The sequence below is a fragment of the Ictalurus punctatus genome, chromosome 3, assembly GCF_001660625.3.
Source record: "Ictalurus punctatus breed USDA103 chromosome 3, Coco_2.0, whole genome shotgun sequence".
Taxonomy (NCBI): domain Eukaryota; kingdom Metazoa; phylum Chordata; class Actinopteri; order Siluriformes; family Ictaluridae; genus Ictalurus; species Ictalurus punctatus.
This window is the reverse complement of record NC_030418.2, coordinates 18694181-18721684: the sequence shown is the minus strand read 5'-3', so window position 1 is coordinate 18721684 and position 27504 is coordinate 18694181. Positions and strand designations below refer to the sequence as shown.

The window sequence follows — 27504 nt, the reverse complement described above, 5'->3', positions numbered from 1 at the left end:
AAATGAACACATGTCGTTTCTCCAGTTCAGTCAAAATGCTGTGCAGAAAGCAAAGCCAGTCCACATTACATCCTGGTGAAAGATTTCAAAAGAGGTACAATATGTTGTGCTGTGATCAATAACTCAAATTTAAATAAAAAAGGAACCAAACAAAATGTACTGAGAAACATTTATTTGTTCAAAAGACTTTAAGACAGAATGCATCTAGGGCAGTGGTCGGGAACCTATGGATCTTTCACAAAAATCATGTGGCTCGCCAGGTGTCTCACCCTTCACCAACATGTCATCATTAAAAATTCAACACATCACTAGAAATCAGTTTCCTGCAGAAAATGCAAAGTCAATGAAGTCATGCAGTGCTGTGCCCAAGTGTCACCCCACCAATCAACGGCAAACCACTTACGTTTCTATGGTAACCTCTCACGCTAGTTTGTGGAGATGGTGAAAAGAAAGAATTGAGAGGAGCATCAAAAATTTCAAAGTGAACGCTCTGGTGCTCTGCTGTATCTGTGATTTTCACAGAACGTATTGCCTCATTTAAAAAAACCAACTGTAAACAGCAGCAGCTACAACCGTGGACAGGGGCAACTGGAAGCCTGAATGCTGCAAGCTTTGCTGGCTCACTGGAGACTGTAAGACAAGAAAAAACTTTTACCGATGGAGGATATGTAAAGTCATGCATGTTGAGTATGGCAACTGAATTGTCTGCAGATTTCCAGAACAAGGAGAAAATCGTTCAGAAAATAAAAGATGTGCCCCTGTCAGCCCAAGCAGTGCATGACATGCTGATAGAGAGGGAAAAGAGCACGTACTGTGTATAACTTTGGCAGATTTGTTTTCTGTTGTGCTGGATGAGTTTACAGACACACACACACACACACACACACACACACACACACACACACACACACACACACACACACACACACACACACACGGGTTTTATGCTGCTCATGTGGAAACTCAACCTCTAAGTGAAAGCCCGGCACAATTAATTCCATATTGCAACGTTTTGCAAACCTATTGTTGTTGCATATTTGATTGTTTATGGATCTAAATAAAGTTATTGTTATTGAAATGTTATTGAAAAAAATGTGTTTTAATAATAGTAAAATATTCGTTTTTGCAATGGCTCCTTCTAAAAAATTAATTGACCAAAAAGGGAAAAATGGCTCTTTGGTGTAAAAAGATTCCCGACCCCTGATTTCAGGTTTGAAATGACAGAAGCTAAATCTAGACTGGAACTAAAATAACATGTGGTCTCCTCAACAATATGGAGAGAAATATATCCATACAAGAAATCCCAATCTTGTAGATTGTTTGTAATGACTTAACATAACAAGGAAATACTGTATGTTACCATTAGCTAGTAGAAGAAAACATTTGCTTTATAATTACAAAAATATGCATCAGGCCAGTAAACTTAGCTGAAGGTCCACCTGAAGTTTATCTTCAATTATTTAAATTATCAGGCCCCCACTTCTACCAGAGCTCGGGTGCACTAAAGAAAGAAAGAAAGAAAAATAATTAATTAATTAGTTAATGAACAATGACAATGACAACAACAACAATAATAATAATGATGATGATGATGATGATGATGATGATGATGATGATGATGATGATATAGCCACAAGCAGCAATCTGCAGGGTCCAAGCCATCTTAGCAAACATCACCCCCAGTGGCTAGTCCTTTCCACTGCACATAGAACAATACAGATTCCATACACGAATTTACTTATGAAGTTTTGCAACAATTGCTCAATGCTAGTTGTGTAAAATGCCTGCTGAAAACTGAAGCTGCTGAAGGTGACCACGTTTTTGAAGTAATTCTGTGCTGATTAAAAATCAAGTATCAGATTAGCACATTGATGTAGCACACCAAATTTCAGCACGATTGGACTTGTAGCTTCTGTAACTTTGCATATCACCTAAGAACCCTTTGCCATACATACACTGCGAGTTTTGTGTTATTCCATGCAGGCATTCATGAATTACAGCTTGAATAAACCAGCTCCATCCCACTTGGATTGATTGGAGTGTGGCAGCCATACTGTTTCAAAATGTTTTTTAAAGAATTATTAAACTTCACACTCCTGAGTACTTTGACACCAAAATACATGACAATCTGGAAAAAAAAATCCTAGGACTAGTTTGCTAAAGAAGGTTTTTCAGATTATGTATATTGTAAATTGGAGTGGGTAGGATAAATGGAAATGGAAAATGTATATGGGTTGAGCCAAGGAATCAACACTAACAAGAAATTTCACTTTGGCTCTTATTTTCCAAGAGATGTGCTTGTTTTTGTAAGCAAAAACATGAACATCGCCTGTAGTGGCCAGTGTTACTGAATAGCTCAATATTAACCCTGCCAATTGACTGCTGAAAATGTACTGGCCAATTGTGGCCATTATTTAATTATTGTGACCATTATTTTTTTTAATTACTTAGGTCATCATCAAGATTACAGATCATCATTACAAGTTATCATAATGATGCACCATACCAAATTTCAGCTCAATCAGACTTACAGTTCCTCAGAAAGTTATCTGACTTTAGCTCCACTCCTTATGTATGACCACACCCCACACTGACCTGCACCTGACCTTAGAATCTTGTCCTGTACACCAATCAGCCATAACGTTAAAACCACCGACAGGTGAAGTGAATAGCATTGATTATCTCTTTACATTGGCACCTGCCAAGGGGTGGGATGTATTCGGCAGCAAGTGAACAGTCAGTTGTCAAAGTTGATGTTTTGGAAGCTTTGACTAGGTCAAAATTGTGATAGCTAGACAACTGGGTCAGAGCATCTCCAAAACGACAGGTCTTGTGGGGTGTTCTCGGTATGCAGTGGTTAGTACCTACCAAAAGTGGTCCAAGGAAGGACAACCGGTGAACCAGCAACAGGGTCATGGGTGCCCAAGGCTCAATGATGCATATGGGGAGTAAAGGCTAGCCCTTCTGGTTCAATCCTAAAGAAGAGCTACTGTAGCACAAATTGCTGAAAAGGTTCATGCTGGCTATGATAGAAAGGTGTCAGAATACACCTTGTGCGGTGCTTACTTGGGGAAGAGATGGCACCAGGACACATTATGGGAAGAAGGCAAGCTGATAGAGGCGGTATGATGCTCTGGACAATGTTCTGCTGGGAAACCTTGGGTCCTGACATTCATGTGGATGTTACTTTGACACATACCACCCCCTAAACATTGTTGCAGACCAAGTACACCACTTCATGGCAACGATGTTCCCTAATAGCAGTGGCCTCTTTCAGCAGGATATTGTGCCCTGCCACACTGCAAAAACTGTTCAGGAATGGTTTGAGGAACATGACAAAGAGTTCAAGGTGTTAAGTCAGCCTCCAAATTCCCCAGATCTCAATCCGATTGAGCATCTGTGGGACGTGCTGGACAAACAGGTCCTATCCATGGAGGCTCCACCTCACAATTTACACTACTCAAAGGATCTGCTGCTTATGTCTTGGTGCCAGATACCACAAGACACCTTCTGAGGTCTTGTGGAGTCCATGCCTTGATGTGAACTTGTGCCAGAACTGTTTTGGTAGCAGGAGGGAGGTTTTATTTTAGTTTTAGGCAGGTGGTTTTATTGTTATGGCTGATAAGTGCATACAGTGCACTCCACTAATATTGGCACCCCTGGTAAAAATGAGCAAAGGCGGCTGTGAAAAATTGTCTTTATTGTTTAACCTTTTGATCGTTTGTTTAAAAAAAATCACAAAAATACTCTGCCCTCATGGATATCAAACAATTGCAAACAAAGCACAGGTTTATTCAGAAATATCTTCGTTAAACATATGTGTGCCACAATTATTGGCACCCTCTTAGTCAATACTTTGTGCTACCTCCCCTTGCCAAGATAACAGCTGTGAGTCTTCTCCTACAATGCCTGATGAGGTTGGAGTATATATGGCAAAGGATCTGAGACCATTCCTCCATACAGACTTCAAGGTCTACACTGGTGGACTCCCCTCTTCAGTTCACTCCACAGGTTTTCTATGGGGTTCAAGTCAGGGACTGGGATGGCCATGGCAGGACCTTAATTTTGTGGTCAGTAAACCATTTGTGTGTTGATTTTGATGTATGTTTTGGATCATTGTCCTGCTGGAAGATCCAACCATGGCCATTTTAAGCTTTCTGGCAGAGGCAGTCAGGTTGTCATTTAATATCTGTTGATATTTGATAGAGTCCATGATGCCATGTATCCTAACAAAATGTCCAGGTTCTCTGCCAGAAAAACAGTCCTAAAACATTAAAGAGCCACCAGCATATTTAACTGTGGACATGAGGTACTGTTCCATATGTCTACCTCTCTGCGTGTGCCAAAAAGCTCTATTTTGGTTTCATTTGATCATAGAACCCGATCCCCTATGAAGTTCCAGTAGTGTCTGGCAAACTGAAGACAAAATATACATTATAAAAACATATACTGTGTTTTATAATATATATGTTTTTGTAAGTATTGATTTTTTTAAACAAAATATCAAAATGTTAAACAATAAAGACAAATTTTCACAGCCTTCTTTGCTCATATTTAGAAAGGGTGCCAATATTACTGGAGGGCACTGTATGCCTTTCAACTTTTGTTTGGATGCACACAAGCATTTATGAGTTACAGCTCTTTAAACAAATGATACTCTGCCTCATTACAGTCAGCCATTTTGTTAACAAATGTCAACATATTTTGATAATTATTGAATTTTTTCCTGAAAAATTTGACCTCCTGTTTGTGAAGATCAGTCAAAAATCCTATCACTAATTCGCAAAAGTAGGTTTTGCATATTATGCAAATGAGCAAAAAATTCATCATGGTGGAAAGGAGTGGATGAGGTCTATATAAGAGGGGGAAAAAGACTTTTGAGTGTGAGAAAACTCCTAACAAGTCTGTGCTTGGGCCAATAATAATAATAATAATAATAATAATAACAATAATAATAATAATTATTATTATTATTATTATTATTATTATTATAATTATTATTATTACAACATTTATGAACTAATAGCCAACATATAAACAGCTTGCAAAAGCAAATGGCAGGCTTGATGTAGATTTCATAGAACCAACACCAGGAATTTGGTTGTTGATCCATTTTATTAAATATTAAACTGCAGACAATCCACACACCCCACACCCAAGGAACAACCAATGACTTTTAATATGTTTCATATTAGCAATTTATATTCACAGCAAAATAAAATCACTTTATCATATCTGCACTTTTAGATGAAAAGTCTACACCAAATCATTTGGGGAGACTTTATTTCATATTATTAAATAAAAATAACAATAAAAATATATGAAATAAATATTTTTAAAATAAAATAAAAATAATATTTGCAAATATGTCAATAAATAAAATACCTTGCAAAGGCAAATCACATACTTGATGTAGATTTCATAGAATCAACACCAGCAATTTGGTTGTTGATCCATTTTTATTAAATATTAAACTGCAAATAATCTACACCCCATATCCAAGGAACAACCTGTGACCTTGAATATATTTTTATATTACCAATTTATATTCACACTAAGATAAAATCATATCCAGGCCTTTAGATGAAAATGTTCAGCAAATAATTTGGTGAGACTTCACTACTTCAGCAGCCATGTGATGCCTTTCTTACTTCTCCACAGCTTGCTGCATTGAATCTTTTTTCTTTTTTTCTTGAAACTCTTTTCAAAATCTTTTCTTCTTTAAAATGCCTGTTAGTTCCTGTGGGCATGCACAATGTCTATTCTACAAGTATTAGAGCAGAAAATGAGACACAGCAGGGGTCACGATGAGAGTTGGGAGTCCAAAGAGAGTTCAGTTTACAGTCGACTCCCAATACACAGGAGAGAGAATGCACAGTAGAGGAGGAGTGATGATGACAAGGAAGAAAGGATCCATCAGCAGGTTAGACAGAGAGCAGCGTGAGCAGAGTTAGAGACAGTAACCAGAAGTGAGAAGGCCACTGTTTGAAAGCAGAAGATCTGTTTTCCTCAAAGTATGCTACTTGAGCTGCAGGCAGAAAGCACAGAGAGAACTCATCCACATTTATTTTACTGGCTTTAATATAAGGACATTTTAGTGAATATCTGAAAATGTGAGACAGCACAGAGTGAAAGGAAAGGAAAACAAATTGGAAGCTATAAAGCAACAATAGAAAAGAGGATCATGGGAAAGCTGTAGGCAGTCATATTTGGCCATAAACACAGACTTGGGTTTAAAACTGATGCAGTCCATGAACGCTTAAAGCAGCGTGACAGTTGGAAGGCCTCATGACAGTTCCTTCTTTTATTAATCCCTAGTCAGCAGTTTCCTACTCACCCACACAGGCTGATCCCTCATCATTAGACTCATGTCCCTGGTTACACTTCTTCTTTGAGCGGCACTTGAAGCTCCCATATGTATTGGTACAGACAGGACGCTCAGGGGGACACGCAGAGGGAAACTGTGTACACTCATCCTGATCTGGAAGTTACAAGACAGTGGAATGAAGGATTGTATGTGGGCGATTTGCAACAGTCAAGTGACAGATGACAACACAGTTTGGGGGATTTACAGTGACACTGAACAACAGTCTGTAAAGTCTATGAATCTTACCAGTGCATCGGCCATTTTCGTTAACAAAAAATCCATGTCCACACTGTAAAAGATACATAAAGGGAACATAATATAAAGGGACTAATTTGACTTATTTAAAAGTTTCGATTCAAGTGGAGCAATACTAAAAAATTACCAAATGTTTTTGTATCTGCCTCAATTTGTCTAATCAATATGAACAAATATTTCAAACCGCATCGCTAAATGTTTAGTTAATTTTAATCTGGGAGTAATAATATGGAATAAATAGGTCTAATAAACAGGTTGTGAATAGAAAACAAAAAAGTGATTTTAGTGTACTTCAAGAGCATCCATGATTATTTGAATGGAAGTCTGTGGTTTCATAAAAAATAATTTTTATTACTAAAGACCAATAAGTATACATGTATTGATAATAGCATGCAAGAGGGTTAACCATTTAATAATCATAAAAGTCAACAATGCACTGCCCACACCTCAATCTCGACTGCTGGGGTCACTTCCTCCTCCTTAGATGTTGGATAGTTGATCTCCATAACTGTGTTCAGGTCACTGAGCTCCAGTGGTCTGGCTACAGACCGTCCATCTGGCCAGTACACCTCCACATTGGTGGCCACGTCTTTCCCTGTTGGCGAAGAACATGGCAGGAAAGCAAAAAGCCTCTCAGCACTTAGAGAACAGTCTGCCTTTGTAACCTCCCCTCAGAGTTAGGAGACACAATGAATGATTTCTTCTCTTTAAGCACAGCTCTCAATGGAAAAATTCCACTCAGGAGAAAAGGCCTCCCAAGAAGCTCTTTGGCAAAAGCCAGGTTGGAGCAGGCTTGGGTTTGGCACAAGGGTTGCAAGCTCTTAACAAATGCACAAGAATGCACAGGGCTACAGCTGTGTGCAGTATGAACTAAACTTGTCTGATTTGATACAGTAAATGAAAGTCTCATGAATAACAGCATACAAGACAGGATTATGAGTTTGGGAGCTAGTCGTATAGCAGGCAATGTTCCACAGAGATGCTCAACAACCAGATTAGAATTGAGGTAAATGTGTTGCATACTGTGCTGAATGCCAGAACACCATGAATGTTCTATATTAATGCATTCGAGCAGCTTTTGGCAAAGTAACATCCTATATTTAGCCAGCATCAACCCATCCCAACCCATCCAAATTCTCACTGTACACCACCCATCTGCTGGCAGTGCCACAACGAGAGCCTGGCTACAGTTACTACAACAGTTGGTATGGCAGTGTCCAAGACATGGTGATCATCACAGACACCATGCAAACGAAGCAACACATGGCAGAAGAATATTATAGAACTTCAAAGGGAAGGGATGGGGGAAGAGCTCAATTGCAAGCAGCTCCCATTTCCTTCCATTCCTCTTTTTAGTCAAGCATGGAGAGATGCTTTGAGTGCCTTGCCAGTCTTTAATTAAAGCAACATTTCTTAGGTAAACAGATCCGCAGGGGCTCCTGCCAGGACCCAGTCTGCATCTCCAGGTGCCCCTTGGGAGAAAATATTGGACACTTCACCTGCTGAGGCTCATGATAGCTCTTCAAGAGACTGTCATGTTTAAATTCTACATGTAGCTCATATAGGGTAAAAGTCGTCAAGCTGTATTTTATATTAGCATTCAGTGATGAGTCAGCAGTGAAGGTTCCATGAGGCACATTTGTAGCCAACAGCGAATGTATGAAGCAATGTACATTACTGAATTTTGCGGTAATGTAATCTTCGGCTCTGTGGGAGCTGCAAACTGAAACTTTATGGCTAACAATCAAGTGCTCTGACAGCTATTCCAATAACATGGAATTTGTAGTCCTTCAGATCTCAAGTCATCTGATGTGATTTACAATCTTTTAGCTCCTGCTCCACACATCCACCCACCAGCACCAAGTATGCATGCGTGGCTGTACCCAACACTAGGTATACATATATTTACAGGCCCTCTGGGCTGATCATTTGACCACTAAAGGAGAGAATTTTGATTTTCACAGCATATTTAGAAAGTTCAGAGCTTCCAACTGGCTTCCTACCACTGCTACAAATCTGGCTGATGGCTCCCTGATGAGTTGCTGAAGCCACGCTCGGCAGAGCATCCGTAACTGAGCCATGGAGAGGGAGCACGTTCCTGTGCTGACCACCGGCTTCTGCACCTGTACACCGATGTCTCATCACAGACTTCTAATCAGTGAGGATATTAAAAATGCCGGCTTGTACATGGATAATGTTACCGCTGCATGAACACACTTGACATATGCACCCTCATGAAACGGGAATCATAGTGGAGTCAAGCAAAGCACATGTTGCTTCACTGTGTACTGACCCTTATTTGCTGAAATTAAATGAAATTATGGATGTTTTAATAGTAGAGCTGTCAGATTTTATGAAGTATAATGTGATTTCTATTTATTCATTGTATTGATTCTAATGTTAGTTGTTAATATCAAATGTTTATTTCAATATCACCTGTCTTTGGATCTTCTTATTGTCACTGTTGTTATTAATGCCATTCGCAAGATAAAATTTTGAATGAATACAGCATAACAACACACATAAACAAGTATAGGCCCATTTTGTACTCATGTAGTCAACACATTTGTCTAAATTAACAGCAAAACCTAGGAATTCTGTTAAGCTGCTCTGAATCTTGTTGTTAGGAAACTAAAACTGTGAGAGTGCTTTGTATGCTGGCTAGAAGTTAAATACAAATACAGCACATACCAAGGCCAAAGTGAGCTACAGGTTCCATTTCACACAGGTATCCAGAGCCTCCATCGATGATGCGTGTGTGAACGCCATTTCTTTTAGTGTAGACCACCACTTTGGCCCCCCGAGCAAAAGCCCCGAACTGAGTGCGTGGAATCACACGGAGCCATCTGTTAGATGATCCCTGTAAGGAGCAATCAACAGCATGGGATAACTTGGAGAAAACCTCTAAAATAACTTGCATTTAGCAACAGCTACATTAATGATGTTTGTTGTTGTTTAAATGGATGAAATTACTAAATGGATTTATTAACGACTAATGAAATGAAATGGCTATTTTAACTAGTAACTAAACAGCAAAATGCACAGCAATTTCACAAATAATGATTTTCTTTCACATTTGAATGCAAACACAATTTTCTGTTTAGAATGCATTTTCCTGTATTTTGCAGCTGTTTCATAAGAAGGTGGACATCAGATGCTCACTTGGTTCACTCGGTACACCGTGATAGGCTGAGCTGCACTCTCGCCATGCGTTACCAGCAGATCTAACTGTCCATCTCCATCAAAATCAGTCACAGCAGCTCCTACAAGACAAATGTAGAGATCAGATGCAACACAGGTGAAAGTGCCATGCCACGAAATATAATTCGCAAAATATATATTTTACATAATATATTACATGTTTAAATAAATAAGAAACATAAGGAGACACTTTATGACTTAAATTAGTTGTTTTGGTTTATATATCATATTATAACATGTGGAGAAAGTCATTCACCAGTCAAGATCTATCATTTCTGCTTCCCATTGAATCTCTCCTACATAAAATACCCTGACTTTTAACCTTAGAATAATACAATAATCTTACACTAATTAATTAAGACTCAATGATAGGTGATTATCATTACTCTAACTGAATATATTACACATGCTTATAAAATGTTATGCTTGGTAAGAAAGCAAAAATACAGCACAGTAGAGCTCTGACACCACCCACTGGTAAAGAAAGGTCACATATTTATGCTTGCTTAATTGTCAGGTGTTAGGAATTTAACCTGGAGTTTAACCTGAAGGAATGTGTGTTTTATACAACCAAATACCAAATAATGTGGTTGTTTGCATCTGCATAAAATTACACAATTTTATTATAAGACAAATAATAGGCAGATACCTGTTCCCCTCCCTTCTGGCTCAGCTGCCTCCCCAATGTTCAGCTCATCTATATATGGGTCTGAATTTCCTCTCCGAGACACCCTGGGAATGCAATTAGCAGTTAACATGCACCTTAATTTTACTACAAACTGTAGCAGTGGTTCTCAAACTTTCAGTGTGAGGCCCCCTTTGTTTAGGCTGCATCCTTTTGTGGCCCCCTAGAATCGTCAAATTTTTGCAATTAGTTTTTTTTTTTTTTTTTACACACTAGGCTCTTCTGCATTAACTTTCTCAGTACAGAGGCTGCGTCCTCTATCTAAAAACATATCCATTTTAAGTAGTCGTAGGTTTTTGTCAGCCTGTGGTTAACAGTACTGCACACTAGTATATCAAAGAATGTCTCTGTTTGGTGATGTTCTAGCTTAGTGTGCTGTGTATAACTGATTTAAATGATTAATATTTCTCATTTTTATGTACATCATAGTTCAAAGGTTGACAATCCCGACTTACATACAGGTAAAATTAATTTTTTGATGGCCTCCCGGCGCCATCTGGCGGCCCCCAGTTTGAGAACCACTGCTCCAGAGAGTGTTTCACTCTACATCACAGTGATATAGCTATAGTTACTGTCTTTATGCTTTCTGTTTTTGGTTCAGTGTTACATAGCAGGTGTCACTTGAGGTTGTGATCTACAGAATTGTAATTGGTGTGCTACCTGATCCATCAGGTAGCTTTTCAGGTTGGGAATGGCGTGTATTTTGCATGACTACTGGGTGTTTTTTTGTTTTTTAAACCGGCCTGTCTAGGCCTACTCAGATATCCACAGTAAGATTGCGGTTTTCCATTAATATCTTATGGCCTTAAATACTTCATTTTCTGGCTGAGCTTTATTTTATGTTTGTTATTTGATGAACTGAAGTCTTGGTTTACCTAAACAGTCTGTTGGCTGATGATCCTCTATATGCAATGTTGTTGAAAAAGACCTCCAACTCATTGTCACTGTCAAAGTCTGCAACGATGACCGTGCGCACAGGAGATGGCATGGCAAACTTCTGTGAAGCAATGTCCTGAGACACAAGGGTATCAGTATCACTCATACATATACACACCCCTTTTATCATACTTTCCTAAATTCACTGTGAAAGAAGAAAATTTACAGTAAAGACAAATACAAATACTAAGAAAGGCACATGTAGACTGCAACGCATCTGGATAGTAAATAATTAATGTCTGATGTCTTGTATGTTTGACACAGAAGGCAGACCTCGAGGTAAATCATGCAGCTCAAAGACCTGCAGCAGCAGGAAGTAAGAGCAGGAGGAAGTAACTGATATCTCCTTGGTTCAGTGGTGCAGCAATAAGTCCATGAAGAGTTATAGAGCACTGCACTCCCTCAAGTATTTACCCCTCATTTTAATTATAGGGCTCATAAACTCTGCTTGACGAGTACCCTAGAATGACCTTGTCCTCCCAAGGTAAAGAAGATACGATGGACAGCTTTGGACAGGGCTTACACTGAGCAAGAGCAAAATCAAAAGTGAAAGAGAAGTGAACATTTCTTACAGTCTGCTTTTGGCCATTTGGTGCCGTCACACCTATATAATAAAGAAGGCATACTAGGTTCATGTTTGGTGTAAAATTACAGTGCCTTAAAATTATTAACTTAAGCAGTTTGCAGTGCCTGTACAGCTTGAGGTCACTTCAGATTTAATTAGCAATTGAGCAAAGTGACAGAACATCTTAATTAGAAATGGCAGTGGTCACAAGAGCCAGCAGTGCATTGCAGATGTCTCTGTACAAGTGCTCCCACAGGACCTTAACCCAGTATGTGACCTCTATAAAACAGCTCCCCAGTGACATTTATCTATCTGGCCAGAATAAACATCACCCGTAGTGACAACAACATCCAAAACAGCACTGCAGGTTAACACATAACACTGTTCCACATCCACACAAGGCTCCAGTTCAGCACTGTACTTGAAGATCAGGTTGATTTATGACTCGTGTTTGAAAATAAAATATTGCATGAAAAGCCCTTTAGATTAGGTTAGATCAGTTTAGCTCAGTTTAAGTATATTTAGTCAGGGCAAACACCAAGGTTAGCTACTAGCTAATTTACATCTATAGTTCCTGGGCAGGTAAACAGACCCAAACAATTATTTTGCACTGTACTGGAGCCATTGATTCTGGCATGAACCCAAATACTATGAACTCCCCTGTTACTCATAAATCTATCCTCAGAGAATTATTATAGTATCGTTATCATAGACATATGCTGCTTTGTATGGAGTAATATATAATATGTGGTGAATTTTTGATAATGATTATTGATAATGCAGTGATATTAAAATACTTTCACTACAAGCACAACTCTCAAGCTAAACCAGAATTAACTAAATGGATTTTATCATATTTCATTATTTTATATTCATTCAGTCTTCCAGATACAGAACAAAGCTAGTGTTATACTGGATTTATATCAGAACAATATGAATCCAGCATAATTTAGAACAAGTTAGTTGAACTGAATCAGAGACATGATTTAATGTGTATCTGGAAAAGATGTCCTACACATCTTTCATTTTAGTCTACTGTATTTGAATGCGTTAATCAGTCAGATATAATCAGGTAGACCTCTGATTGTATGTGTAATTGCACTGTGGTCATAGCAAAGGCCTCAGACAGTCACTCTCTCATCAACGCTTTCTCCACCAGCATTAGGATAATCAACACTGCTCCAATCTGCAGAGCTCCGTAATCAGCAACCGTCATAAAATCTTGCATTCTGTAACATCTTACTATGTTTGCCTGAAGAGGAGTGACACAGAGTTAAATGATCAGTAGAAATGAATAACAGTCAGAATTCTTTAATCAAAAAGGAGGCGCTGTAGACCAATTCTGAGTCACTGTGCTTAAAATTCTGCAATGTGTGTCCGAAGGCATTTCAAAAATGGACAAGAAAATCTTGGCTCAGTTATGCTGTCCAAGCATCAAATTATGGGTACACAGAGAAATAATAAAAATAATTCACAAAACTAATATAATTATTATGGCAAACTATTCAAATACTTCCACTAGCAGATTACACCTACCATTTGTTCCTCAGATACATTAGCTTTCAATTTACAGCAAATAAATGTACTAAAGTAAAGCAAGTCTTCAATGAAGCAAACAAATGGCATCGGTTAGTCAAATAACTGGTACAGAACTGGTGCAATCATGAGCACTGTCCAGCTGCCATGGTTAGCTCACTCAACCTTAATCCATCTGCTCAGTTGTATGCTGCCTCAAGTGTAAGTCATTTTGCACTAATGCATGCATAATGTAAATGTATAGATTCAAACAAACTCACCTTGAATCTTTGTTTGCGGTTATTGTTTAATTGCAGGTACAGACGATGTGGCCCATTCCAGTTGCCATACACAATATCTGTCCTCCCATCCCGATTAAAATCTGCTAGAGCTACTCCACGGCCATGCTGCATTGGGTCCTCAACTCCTGCAACAAGTGTACATCATCCTTTCAGTTATGAAACAAATAAATATTGACTTTTGCTGTTCATGTTTTTGTATACAAAAAACACACAGTATGGCCAAAAGTATATGGAAACCTGACCATCACTCTCATATGTGGGTCTTCCCCAAACTGTTGCCACAAAGTTAGAAGGAACTAAGGGGCTCAAACATGTTTCATCATGACAAAACTCCTTTCACAAAGCAATCAAGGTCCAACCTTGGTTTGCCAAGGTTGATGTGGTAGAACTTGAATGGCCTGAGCCCTGACCTCAATCCCACTGAACACCTTTGGGATGAACTGGAACAATGATTGCTCACCATACTTTCTCACTTGACATCAGTACCCAATCTCACTAATGCTCTTGTGGCTGAACGGGCACAAATCCCCACAGCCATGCTCCAAGTTCTAGTGGAAAGCCTTCCCAGAAGACTGAAGGCTGTTATAGCACCAATGGTGAAACCAACTCCATGGTTTTGGAATGGGCATACATGGATGTGACGGTCAGGTTTCCAAATACTATCCTTGTACAGCTCACCTGCCTGCGCAGCCACATCTGTAAACGTCCCGTCTCCATTGTTGTGGAAAAGAAAGTTGGGGCTGTACTCGTTGGCACAGAATATATCTGGAAGGGTCTGGCTGAGTATGGGCCCCACCACGACCCCACGTCCTCCTATAGTTCATCACAGGGACAACCACATTTACCATATGCAATGTGCAAATCATTTCTGCTTTTCCAGCCCATTCCTCTATGCAGGCATGCCACTGTTTCTGCTGACACAAACTACTATTATTACTACACATTACAGACTCTCTACAGCCATATTGCCCCTCACTGCAGTGCTCATTTTAATACCCTGGAGGCAATGATAAAACTCAGAATGTTTAACGCTTACATCTTTAAATGTTGTGAACATTTCCTCTGCAATGCATTCACATGATGTGCTTTGTTGCACTGTCCTTTAGCGAAATATTTAGATTCCTATTTGACCAAAATGCACCCGAGCCTCAACCCCGCGCAAATTATAAAAGAAAAGATTCAAATACACAGACTGAACATGGCTTTATCATATATCCAAAATGACCTTTCAGAATAATTCTGGACTCTAGTTCTCCCTGCCTCAGTGCACAACCTTTCATAACTGTGCTTCCACTGAAACAGCGTTGAATAGAGGATCAAAGTCCACTTCACAGTCTGTGCTGATTAATGGAATGTTTGGCCCATTGAGCAAGTCCGGGTTGAAGTATGGCTCTGTCGTCCTTGTGCCTCCCTATGACTTTCAGAACAGCAAACAGCTGAGTGGGCCAAAAACTGCCACTGTGCTGCTGCAGCAGCACCTCACATGCGCATTCTCTCTCTATTAGGGCTGCTTTACACAATAAACTCTGTCCATAACTCAATGACTCGCAGCTGATATGAGCACTGGGTTCTGGTGTAAATCAGCCACAGGGTTAAGCACACTGACCCTAAAGCCAGCTGCTTTTAAGGGTTTCTGGTAATAAACCCCTTCTCTTACACATATAAAGTAATATAACATTATACCTGTAAACCTGTTGACTCCGGCTTGTTCTGCCACGTTAGACAGTGCAATAATCCCCATGGACAGGTCGCTGGCAGTTTCATCCATTTCAATCAGAGCATGTGGCCCCACGTTCCCACTGGCATAGTTGGCAATATAGATTGCATAATGCCCTGTTCCCTAATACAGAGGAGGATTATTTATTGTGCATGTACCATTCTAAGCGATTCATATGTCTGCACAAATACAAAATGTGTGATTATGATAATGCCAAACACAGCATGGACGTGCGCCTCCAAATGTTAACTACCACTTCGTTGGATTGTAGGCCTTCATTTCTCTTGTTTGAGGACCCCATTCCTTTGCCTTCTCTGCATTCTCCAGCACCTACCCCGTGGATATTAATTTCACACTCCATTATCAGACAGAGTCCCTGTGGGCCTGAACTCAGTGAAGGAACCGTCTAAATGAACTTGCGCACACAGTTTCAATAAAGTCTCCAGGGATCCCTGCATCTCCACACCAGGGAAATGATGAACTAAAGAAATGTGTGCATAAGTATATAAATACCACTACCTAGTCTCTGCGGTCTTAATGGTGCATAGGAATGTAAATGTCAAAAACATTCATTGCTCTTTGTACTCTACTGAGACGTCAACTCAGGTCAAGAAAACCAGCTTGAGAAAGGGAGTTAAGAGAATATTATATATGCTATAAATATTATGGGCGTCATTGTTTTCGGTTTACTGAAAATTACTTAATGGATATCATTTTTATTTGATTCATAAACGTAATAAATAGAGATTGGAAACACACAGATAGGTAGGAATATCATTATAATTTACGTTGTATTGCAGCTTTTTATTTTGTCCCATTTTTTGTCACTGTTAATTACCAGAAATTTAAAAGCCAGCTACCAATTAGGTAGGTGAGGGTTAGCACATGCTTTCTCCAAAACACATGAAGCCAGCAACCGCATCTTTTACTGTTGTTCATGCTACAGTACGTTACAGGGCAGCAGAACCCAAAGCATTAACAGTTTTCATTCACACATGAGCTGACTGACGGCCCTAATTGGCTAGAGTTGCTTTGGTTTACAGAGTAATGCCATCCTACCATCCAGCAAGGCCAATTATACTTTCTCGGACTCCTTGCCATGGATGACACTGGTACCTTCAGTATTCGAACTCGAGGCAATACAGAGACAATAAAGTTGTGTCACTCAGGAGCCAGCAGTTGTTAACCTCATTTAATAACCATCAATCCACCACTGTCAAATATGATACATTGGAAAATAAAAGAAAACTGGTTTAGTCAAAACTTGTCTATAATGGATGTCTAGGGGCATTTGTTGAATTTTGTCAAAGATTTTACATATATGACTATACTGTGTGTTAACAGAATGAGACAAACTTAAAAGGGATGTCTTACCATAGTCCTCCTCATTCAGTTTTATCCAAATTCTTTTGATGTTCTTATGGTGTCCATATGAACACAGCTACTGAGGCACTGCCATGTTTAACACATAACTGCAATTTCTCTTCATAAGAAAGTTGCCCTATCTCTGACAGGTTGAATTATGCAGATATTGTCCAGGCTGTATCCCTGGCTTGTGCTTAGTGATCAAGAGATAGGTTCCAGATCCACAGGATCCTTCATTCATTCATATTCACTGGTTACTAAAGATAACTGAATGTAATGTTGTATCCAAAGGTTTTGGCACCCCTGGGCAAATTACATACAATATTTTGCTGGGTTTTAAGTGAAATTAATTTAAAAATATATTTTAAAAAATAATTTTTAAATATATATTAAAAAAAAAAAAAAAACAATAAATAACTAAAAACTTTTTTCAAGTTTGGACTAAGTTAATAGTTAAACCACCTTTGCCAGATATCACAACTTTCAAAAGCTTTCTGTAATCAGCTAGGAGTCTTTCTAGTCTTGCTTAATAAATGTTCACTAACCTTTCCTTGCAGATCAAAAGCTTTAGCTTGCATTTCTTGAAGTAGTTCCTGGTAGATTCTGAGGTGTTTTGGATCACTGTTCTGTTGTAGAAGCTTCGGTTTCTTGAATAATTGCATCACGTTTGCTTACAAAATTTGCCACTTTTTACTAGAATCCATCTTCCTTCTACTTCTGCAATGTTTTCTGTCACACTGGCCACCACACAACCCCAAAGTACATGAGATCCACCCATATGTGTAACAGTTAGCAAGCTGTGCTTTTCATCAAATGCAGCTGCTTCTTTCTCCAAAAATACCTTTATATTGTGGCAATGTGTTTCCATTTTCACTTCATCAGCCAATAGCACTTCTTTCCAAAATGCCTCTGGCTTCTAAACATTGTCTTGTATACATCAGATGTTCGATTTTGTAATGAGGTCAAAGGTGAGGTTTCTTTCTGATGATTCATCCATGCCAGCATACAGGCATTTCTATCTGAAAGTTTTCTTGGTCTTCTGGATCTTGCCTTGACTGCGACAGTTCCCCTTAACTGCCATTTATACAGTAAGGACATTTTGGACAGTGAAAATTGTGAGCTAAAAGCACTATTAATATATTTGTATAGCCTTTCTCAACTTTGTAGGCATCAATAAGCTTCATTTTCAGATCCTCAGTCAGCTGCTTAGAGGAGCCCATGGTAGGTAAGTGTTAGCACAAGGTTTGAAGAGTCAGAGAATTTATTAATGGAAATGTTATTCCTAATGACAATTCTTGATCTTCCTAATGAAACTTAATGAGTCAGTTATGGCCTAATGAGTTAATTAAGTTCTGAGACTTTACAACTGGAAAGGTGTCCAAACTTTTGAACATGACACAATAACTATTTTGTTTCTATTTTTTCCAGTTCATCAAATATAAAGGAACTGCACATTTTGCAGATTTAAAAATAAATAAATAAATAAATAAATAATTTTAAAAAATGGTTGCTGCAGAGAATACCTTTTTTCATTTCAATTAAGCGATATCACACAAGCAAGAGTACTGCTGAAGTGAATATCACTGCATATTCACTTCATTAAATCTGTTCAGTGATATTTACTACAACAACACAATTGCACGTGTGATACTGCATTTATACAACAGTTCCATAAACAGGAAATAATATTGTGTAACTGAAATTTCAGACAAAATATATCTAAATATTTAGTTTATTTTTGCTCTGTAATGAAAATCTTTCCTAAAGAAGCCACAGCTGTGTAGCTGCCATTCAACACAGACTGACTGACTGACAGCCCATAGTAAGTGTAGTAATGGTTTCAGTTTAATGAACTATTGCTAGAATTGTAATTTTATGTAGCGAGTGATTCAAACCGTGAAATGTCCCAGTGCTGTTATATTAAATATCAGTACTCTTGGAATGCCGCCTGTTCAATCAAATGAGTGCACTGGAACTAACTGTTGTGTAAAAATCAATAAAGATTGTTTTGGCCAGTGTTGCCCAAACTTTTGCATACAGCTGTATTAATCACCTTACTGTTTATCATCCTCATCATAGATGAAAGTTTGACACAGTACCTAAATAGAAGTCTATGGACATTTGCTGAATTCTGCCATATATAATAATAAAAGATTTCCCCTGAGAACAAATTCTTCCCCCAAAAGAGTAGCTTGATCTATGAAAGGTTGAAATATGCAGATATTGAGCTTAAAGTAATTTATTGATTAATCTTTTGATTAAAAACTTCATCAAAATACATGTTTAAATGTTTCTTTTCTGCCCCAACTATTCCCACTTCCATTACAATTTAGTTTCAAGTAAACAGGTTTTCTGTTCTTTTCTCAGGACATGTCAAAAATGTTGAGCTTTTGGTTTAAATTTCTTTCATCAGCATGGTGGTCTATTTTCACTACATGATGTCACTTTACACACTGAAAGAGGCCAGTGCAATTAGCCCTTAATTTAGCTCTATCTAAAGGGACAGGTGTAGCTGCCATATTATTTTTCACCTCCTCACCTTGTATTCTGTCTCGTTCCAATAGGGTTCCTCAATCAAATTAATCAGCCTTGATATCTCATAGATCGCTACCTAGCTGAGCAGAGTTAGTTACCGACTTCTAACTCACCTCGACAATGTTGTATAGCCACTCTGCATTCTGGAACATTAACATGATGTTAAACATGGCTGAAATTGGTGCATGAGAAACGAAGCTCTTGCTGTTTTGTTTTTAGGTGCTAACAGCTAAACCCGGCTATACTCTCTTGATAAAAAAATTATCCTATTGAATGCTATTGGAACTGCACAGGAGATGTCCCTCTGTGATGTCAGACTGGGAAACAACTGCTAATTCTCAAGGGAATAAAAATACATAAATAAAAATACAGCAGCATCCAACAAAAAAATACATAAATTCTTGAAGTAATATAACTTGGCTGGTCCACTAATCAGCATGTTTTTGGAGATGGGAGGAAACCAGAGAATCCAGAGGAAACCCATGCAAACACAGGGAGATTAGGAGAAACTCCACAGTAACTTGACAGTACCACAGGCTCAGGATCTAATCAGGGCCCCTGGAGCGCTGAGGTGGCAATGCTACGCTTACAAATATTTCAATATAAACATATTTAATGTGTTTCAGGTTTCAGTGCACACATTTCCTTTAAATACTGCAGACTGGTGTTCGTAAAGGTTTGCACCAAGGTCATAAGTATAGAATACTTTTGTCTCTGTGCTTTATTATATTGCATTTAAATGAAGAAAAATCCATTGTTCTGCTGGTAAAATGCTACTCTTTTCCTCTAATGTATAAAGGGTTCCAGTAGCAGCCATAAACCCATGGATAATTACAGGACTGAACAGATAGGAGTGAGTGAGAACCAATCCATCTCCATTCCATGAGCAGGTCAATACATCTCCCTGTCCACCCTTAAGAGACAAATGACAGCACTTCATTGTCAAACAGGACACCTTCTTAAAAATGCTTTTCAGTATTCATTGTCCTGCATGTTGATGGGAATCTAACAGATGGATAAATAGGAACAAACCGCAAGACCTCTATGAGTTTTCGCGCATAATATCTCATTCACTGCCATTTCATTGTAATAATCGTTGCCATTGCCCTTGTATGAGTGCAACTTCTGAAAGAGACAGGATTAATAATCTATAGCAGTACATTAAATGCTTATTACAGTCTTCCTGGGGATCTCTCAAGAGGTCATTGCTGTTAGTAAATGATGCAGTGTTTTTTCCACAGTTCAGTTAAATCTAGTCTGAACACAAGTCTGTGTTTTGTTTTAGTTCACACCCTCACCCAGCTGCGCTACATCATTTATGCAGTGCCGCAGAACAGCATCCTCTTATTGCTCAGTCAAATGGAGCTGCAATCAAAAAATCTATTTCAATCCCTTGGTTGCTGCCTCACAGGATAAGTGGACATCGTTCATTGCTGACGGTAGTGGAGAAGAGTGGGGAAGCCAGAAATATGCAGTTCAGCTTATTGTGCTTTGGCTATCAACCAAATAATTTACACCATAAGCAAGCTATCAAATGTTGCTGTTCAGCTCGGGATTGTATGGAATAGCATAGTCTTTCATGTGCTGTTCACATATAATATAATATAATATATTATAATATTTCATAGAAGTTTCATAGAAATGAGGTGTTAAGCTTCATGTAGCTCCCCATTTAACTTTCAGTAGAATTTAAACACAGATTTTGCTATTAATGTATACTGTTGTGTTATCCTGCAAATGATTGGCAAGGAATAGGACAAACTGAGAGGATGTCTGAGATACTCATCAGGTGAACCTAGATGCGGTTCTGTTACCTTTCTATCCACACAAGCTACAGAACGACCTGCCATTCGATTTGCCACATCTCGCTGTTCATTTATCTCATCATTTAGAAGATCCTCAAAACGTCCATTGCGAAACTTGAAGAGCTTATCAGTGTACGTGGCTCGACCTGGTCAAGGAAAGCAGAATATTGTATTGTATAAATAGTCATCAATTGTTTTCCTTCATATGTCTTGTGTGCTTGTATCTCTCCATGAGAATATTTGTACATACCAGAGAAAGCATTATTGGAGTTGAGAACATAGATCTCTTCCCTCCCATCACCATCTATGTCACATGCTGTGACTCCAATTGCATTCCCCTGTCGGTCTCTGAGTGCATAGTACGGCGAACTGCGGTTGTCTACAGCAATGTTCACTAATCTCTTCTTTGCTTTATCGTACTTCAGCACCAGGTTTGGGCCATTGTACCTGCAGGTGGAAACATTATTTTTAGGTTATTAAATACAGATGCCTCTCAAAAAATGTGAATATCGTTGAAAAGTTTTTTTCTGTAATTTAATTCAAAAAGTGGAACTTTTACGTATTCAAGATTCATGACACATAAAGTGAACTATTTCAAGGCTTTTTGTTTGTTTGTTTTAATCTTGATTATCACTGCTTACAGCTCATGGAAATCAGAAATCCAGTATCTCAAAATATTCGAATAAAGAATTTATAATACAGAAATGTTGACCTGAGAAGAGCTCTAATCAGTTAATTAACTCCAAACACCTGCAAAGGTTTCCTGAGCCTTTAATCTCTCAGACCAGTTCAGTACACACAACAACAATCATGGGGAAGATGAAAGTAAATTTTGCATTTCATTTGGAAATCAAGGTCCCAGAGTCTGGAGGAAGAGTAGAGAGGCACAGAATCCAAGTTGCTTGAAATCCAGTCTGAAGTTTTCTGAAGTCGAGAGTCAATGCAGCATCAACCAGGAAATTTTAGTGCACTTCAAGCTTCCATCTGCTGACAAGTTTTATGGAGACGCTGATTTCCATTTCCAGCAGGACTTGGCACCTGGCCACAGTGCCAAAACTACTAGTAACTGGTTTGCTGACCATGGTATTACTGTGCATGATTGGCCAGCCAACTCACCTGACCTGAACCCCATAGAGAATATATGAGAGACACCAGAACCGACAATACAGACGAGCTGAAGGTCTCTATCAAAGTAACCTGGGCTTCCATAACACCTCAGCAGTGCCACAGCCTGACTGCCTCCATGCCACGCTGCATTGATGCAGTAATTCGTGCAAAAGGAGCCACAACCAAGTAAATTAACATACTTTTCAGAAGGGTGACATTTCTGTATTATAAATCTTTATTCTAATATTTTTAGATATTGGATTTTTGTTTTCCATGAGCCATAATCATGAAGATTAAAACCAAAAAGGCTTGATATATTTCACTTTGTGTGTAATGAATCTAGAATATATGAACATTCCACTTTTCAAATTAAATTAAAGACAGGAACGTACTTTTCCACGATATTCTAATTTTTTGAGAGGCACCTGTATTTAATAACCTAAAAATAATGGTTTTTGAGATGCACCTGTAAAGTCTCTGTTAGTTAGGGACAAGATTTAGGAGAGTGTCAAATATCAAGCAGTGTTAATTTATAATAATGTTAGTTGTATTTTAGAAATGTTGTTATTGTTATTTTTAACCTAGATTTTTACTTTATAAAAACTGCAACATTTAAAGCCACCTAAAACTGAACAGATTTAATAAAACCTAAGTTTTTGGTCATTTTTTACCCAAAATTTTTCCCATTATGTTATGTATCACATGTGTTAATTAGTACATACCAAAAACACAAATCACCCACATTTCTCAAGTTTTAATTCTTTCTTAAATGGAATGCCAATTCATTTTACAAATGCACTTTGCTATTCTGTCTTACTAAAATCTTTCTCTGATGTGTGTTACGTTATACTAAAATGATCATATGGTTATGACTGTTTTTCTAACAGTCAGCAGTTCCTTTATACCGACATGTAGCCATTAAAGTTATATACACATAGCTTAATAAAATAGCTAGCGTTATATTAGCCTAACAAAAAAAGATGGTACAGAAAGCAGTTTTTGCTGGAGGATAAAAATTAACATCAAACATCAAAAAAGGCTGTATTGTTATAAAGTGAGGTTGTAGGATGGCATTTTTCTCCAACTATGAAGCTTTAACATTAGAATACATTTGGAATACAATCATCATGTAATAAAAAGTCAATGATTAACATTTTCCAACTTAGACCTCTTCAAAAAGATTAATACTGCTAGCAAGCTTAAAGTGGTAATATCTAAATTTGTATAACTCAAACTTTGCTACAATATACAAACATTGTCATTATAAATTCCTGCAAACTGACATGTGTGCTAGCTCCAGCACACCTCACTGTCAAGTAGAGCATGGGAAGTAGCTTATCTCCAAAGAAGAGAGTGAGAGAGAGAGAGAGAGAGAGAGAGAGAGAGAGAGAGAGAGAGAGAGAGAGAGAGAATGCCATCAATTACCTCCATTTCAACATAAATCAATTTGAGTTAGTCAAAATAATTCACGAAACTTTTTTTTTTTTTTTTTTTTTACAAATTCATCTTCTTAAACCCCTGACCACAACCTAAGTTTAATCAAATTGACTTGAAAATGAAATACGTTGTCCCAAACCATGTTTTACTTTTGCAGGTCTTTTATTTTAAAATCCTGATGCAGATGTAGAACAAAATACTCACCCAGCCACAAATATTTCCAGGTCTCCATCCCCATCCACGTCTGTGACAGCCATGCCATAATTCAGCTGAGTGGGGTTGTTCTCATAGTCAGGTGGCAGCACACTCTGAGTGACAGATACAAACATGGGCTCCGAGCGCTGAGCCAAGCACTGACCCACCAGACAGAGAGCTACTGCTATCATCCACACAGACATGGTCACCTGCAGAACACACATATAGAGTTAGTGTTTGCATTGTGACCAGGTGTGCCATCTTGTAAGTAGTGTGAAAGGCATTTTCTTTAGACAAGGTAGCCATCTACTTGAACCTGAAATTCTTGATATACATTAAACTGATTTGGAAGTGTCTAACAGCCTATGGATAATCTTGTATTATGTTACAATTTGAAAAATTTTACAATTTTCAACAATAATTTTTCAATTAAAAATAGCACTTTTAACATTTATTATAGACTTTATCTCAGTGACATTCAAATGTCAAATGTGATCTATTTTAATTTTATGTTGTTTTTCTATATTAAATTACATAGTTATACCATACCACAGTTTTTACTACATAATTTAAATACTTTACTTTAAATACATTCTTGATTTCTTGGATAAAACCCTTACTTTTTGAATTTTAGTTAGCCTTAACTCTTTTATAATCCAACATTGACAGTGGCCATTAACTTGTAAGTAATTTGTGTGTTTCTTAAATCTAAATCTTATGTTTAACTTAAATTGTGCACAACATAAAATGCATAAAAGGTATGTTTTAGTACAAGATTACATACATCTTTGTCCAGTGAATTTCATCTTATAGACTGCAAATTTACAGCATGTTAAATACTATACCAAAATTGTTAAACAAACAAGTACAGCAGATGTTATATCTTGAACATATACTAATGCATTAAAAGGTGCTTTTAATACACCAACCAAGTGGCAGCAACATAACCAACCACCAGGAGTTGCTCAATGTCTTTTATTTAACTTGTCTGCTGTACAGTATTTAGCTTCAAACTTCTCTGCATGAGAAAGTCTGAACAAAGCACAATAGGAAACACAGTTCACTGACAGCTGGATTTAAGATGTCTCAATGTTTCTCCTGTTAAGAGGCAATTACATGGTCAACACTTCACTTACAGGGCAAAACCATAAATCAGGGGACTGAAGACAGGTGATAGACCAGGTCTAAATTAAGACCCAAGAGTAAAAGCAATCCCACTGCACATGAGGCAGACATTTTGGACAGAAAAATCCATATGTGCCCAAAAAAGATATAAAGGCATTGGAGAATCTTCTTAATTGTCTAGATGAGGTCAATTGAAAGAGAGTGTTTCAAACTGAATACTCGACTGTCTGTGAATAAACGCAGTAGTGGAAGAGATTCTGTGGTCTGTCAAAAGGTGTATAGGAGTGAATTCATCACACTGACTAAGCAGTGGTTTTCAAAGATGTACTGCTTAAAGACTAGGCATTGAACCCTAAATGTCTGTAAACACTACGGTACATAACTGAGGTGAAACAATGGTGAAGAAATTACATGAAGGAAAAGGGGGGTGTGATGGAGAAATGACTGGATAATTGAGGAGTAAGAAGAAATGAGCACAGCAAATTTCACAAGCTGGCAAGATATACACGGAGCTGCTTTATTTGGTTACTATGTTTCACACATAACAGTAGATATAATGAAAGTGTCTGATTACTTAAACACAAAGGTGTAACCATTATGATGAGTAATGGAGTGGGAATCAGGTTAGCGGAAATGCTGAATGAAAAATGAACCTGCCATTTTATATATTATGCAGTGATTCTAAGGACAGAGGACAACACCTGGTACAGATGTTGTCTTAAAATATTAAATAATGGGTTTAAATAAAGAGGCAGTGTAATGCTGTTGATTAAAGGGGCGTAAGTAATGTATAATGTATTTTGCTGAAGAAAGTGTTCTGGTCAAAATTGGAAACAGGCCAAGCTGCATCACAGGTCATGTTATTGTAACGTTTAAGGAATATTTTTTAAACTACTATCCAGCGATGAAAGATAGTAAGGACAAGTAAAAGACAAGTCCTAGGTGAAGGGGTCCTTACACATGTTATTTGTCTTGAGGTGGCATATGGTGTCTCTGCATCTCACTGCAGTTGTGGACTGTGCAAGACTCACATTGCGTTACTGAGGGACACATTATCCATACAAACATTACAGTGGACACTAATACAAAGCCTCACTGTGTTAACTTGAAGCATTATGCTAACTTCTATTAGTGGATGCAGGAGTTAATTCAGCACTCCTGATTACAAAGTATAAACTTTTCATTTGGACTATCGGCTAATGAGACATTTTTATAGCATAAATCATGTAGGAAACAACTCTAAAGTGCTACTTTATTATTTTTTGAAAACAAAACGATGGGTCTATGGTAAAGGCTATATATAAAGCCTTAGCATTTTGACATGTGTACAAACATTTGTAGGCTATTTAGTAGCCTTCGACATTACGCAGGTTTGGATGTAGCCCATGACAGTTGGCTCTCATTTTGCGTCAGGCAGGCTATTAAATTTAAGCATAAATGACTGCGTCAAAAAGCTGCAGCATCAGTTTATGAACCCCGAGATTCTTCTCCCCTCTGAGGGACTTCAACTATACACACTCACACCAAGTCCACACAGCAAGTAAACTTAGAAAGCACAGGCTAAAAATACATCATAGTAGCACTTCTCTTATTAGCCTACGGGGCGCATACATATCATTTACAGCGCAAGCTTTTTCATGAATCGTGTCAGACATATCAAACTAGGCAAATCAGAGATCTGACAACAACGACAACAACAACAACAGCAACAAAGAATAAGAAGAAGCATATTTCGCACAGAAAGTTCAAAATGACCAGCACACAACCAGCAACAAAAATGGTCACCGTCTCACCCCGATTCTCCCCAAATCGCTTTCAAGTTCAGAACAAAAAAACAACAACAAAACTTCTCCAGTCACGTACTCGCTTATGAAACATGCGACATTGCTAGACATGATACGCACGCGGCATGCAATGACTCCTCATGGTCCACCGGTAAACTTTCTCTAGGTGACATGCCAAGAGCCCCAAGAGCATGCACTCAAACACCTACATGGAAAAAAGACGTCCGGTTTCCTCCGATGCGATTCTCAGCGGATTTCCAGGACCTCTCTCGTGTGTTACAGAAGTGTCTGTCTTTCTTAAAACACAACTTCTTACACAGCTGAGTTTATGAAACCAGTTGTGTAAGACTCTGCCCAATAATAAGAGCTTGGAGGGAATACTTCAAAAAATAGCCAATGACGTGCGCGGAGGGCTGAGCCAAACCTGCGGCAGGAGAAGAAGTCTTCTGCGCGTCTCCTCTGATCTGAGATCAGGACTAGATAGATAAATGCAGATGGGTACATTTTTATTGTCGTTGCACATGTCGTTGTTTATATATATATATATATATATATATATATATATATATATATATATATATGGACAATTTCCTAATTTCACCTCACCA

At 38.2% G+C, this 27504-nt stretch overlaps 1 protein-coding gene across 3 annotated transcripts; it reads right to left on the bottom strand.

Annotated features, from left to right (window-relative positions):
• Window positions 1-157: 157 nt before the first annotated feature.
• crtac1b (cartilage acidic protein 1b) lies at window positions 158-27269 on the bottom strand. Of its 3 annotated transcripts, XM_047154159.2 has the most exons (16): window positions 27106-27268; window positions 23997-24196; window positions 21499-21695; window positions 21258-21394; window positions 15510-15666; window positions 14505-14639; window positions 13806-13951; window positions 11384-11520; window positions 10473-10555; window positions 9785-9885; window positions 9314-9482; window positions 7069-7217; window positions 6614-6656; window positions 6338-6481; window positions 1440-1501; window positions 158-630 (listed from the first exon to the last, which is right to left on the bottom strand). In XM_047154159.2, exons 2-15 carry the CDS (start codon window positions 24188-24190, stop codon window positions 1461-1463), a joined length of 1833 nt encoding a protein of 610 aa, XP_047010115.1. In that variant the 5' UTR covers window positions 24191-24196; window positions 27106-27268; the 3' UTR covers window positions 158-630; window positions 1440-1460. The 3 variants fall into 3 exon arrangements, with proteins under 3 accessions (XP_047010115.1, XP_017320146.1, XP_017320145.1); XM_017464657.3 differs by having other exon boundaries at window positions 158-1501; XM_017464656.3 differs by lacking the exons at window positions 158-630; window positions 1440-1501 and adding an exon at window positions 5183-6028 and having other exon boundaries at window positions 27106-27269.
• Between the last annotated feature and the right edge of the window lie 235 nt (window positions 27270-27504).

Excerpts from the sequence above, each read along its gene's own strand:
- crtac1b (XM_017464656.3), bottom strand. The coding sequence starts at position 24,190 with ATGTCTGTGTGGATGATAGCAGTAGCTCTCTGTCTGGTGGGTCAGTGC. Across the intron at positions 21,395-21,498 it reads CTCCAATAATGCTTTCTCTG|GTCGAGCCACGTACACTGAT; the intron begins GTATGTACAAAT and ends TTCCTTGACCAG. Across the intron at positions 11,521-13,805 it reads ACCGCAAACAAAGATTCAAG|GACATTGCTTCACAGAAGTT; the intron begins GTGAGTTTGTTT and ends CTTGTGTCTCAG.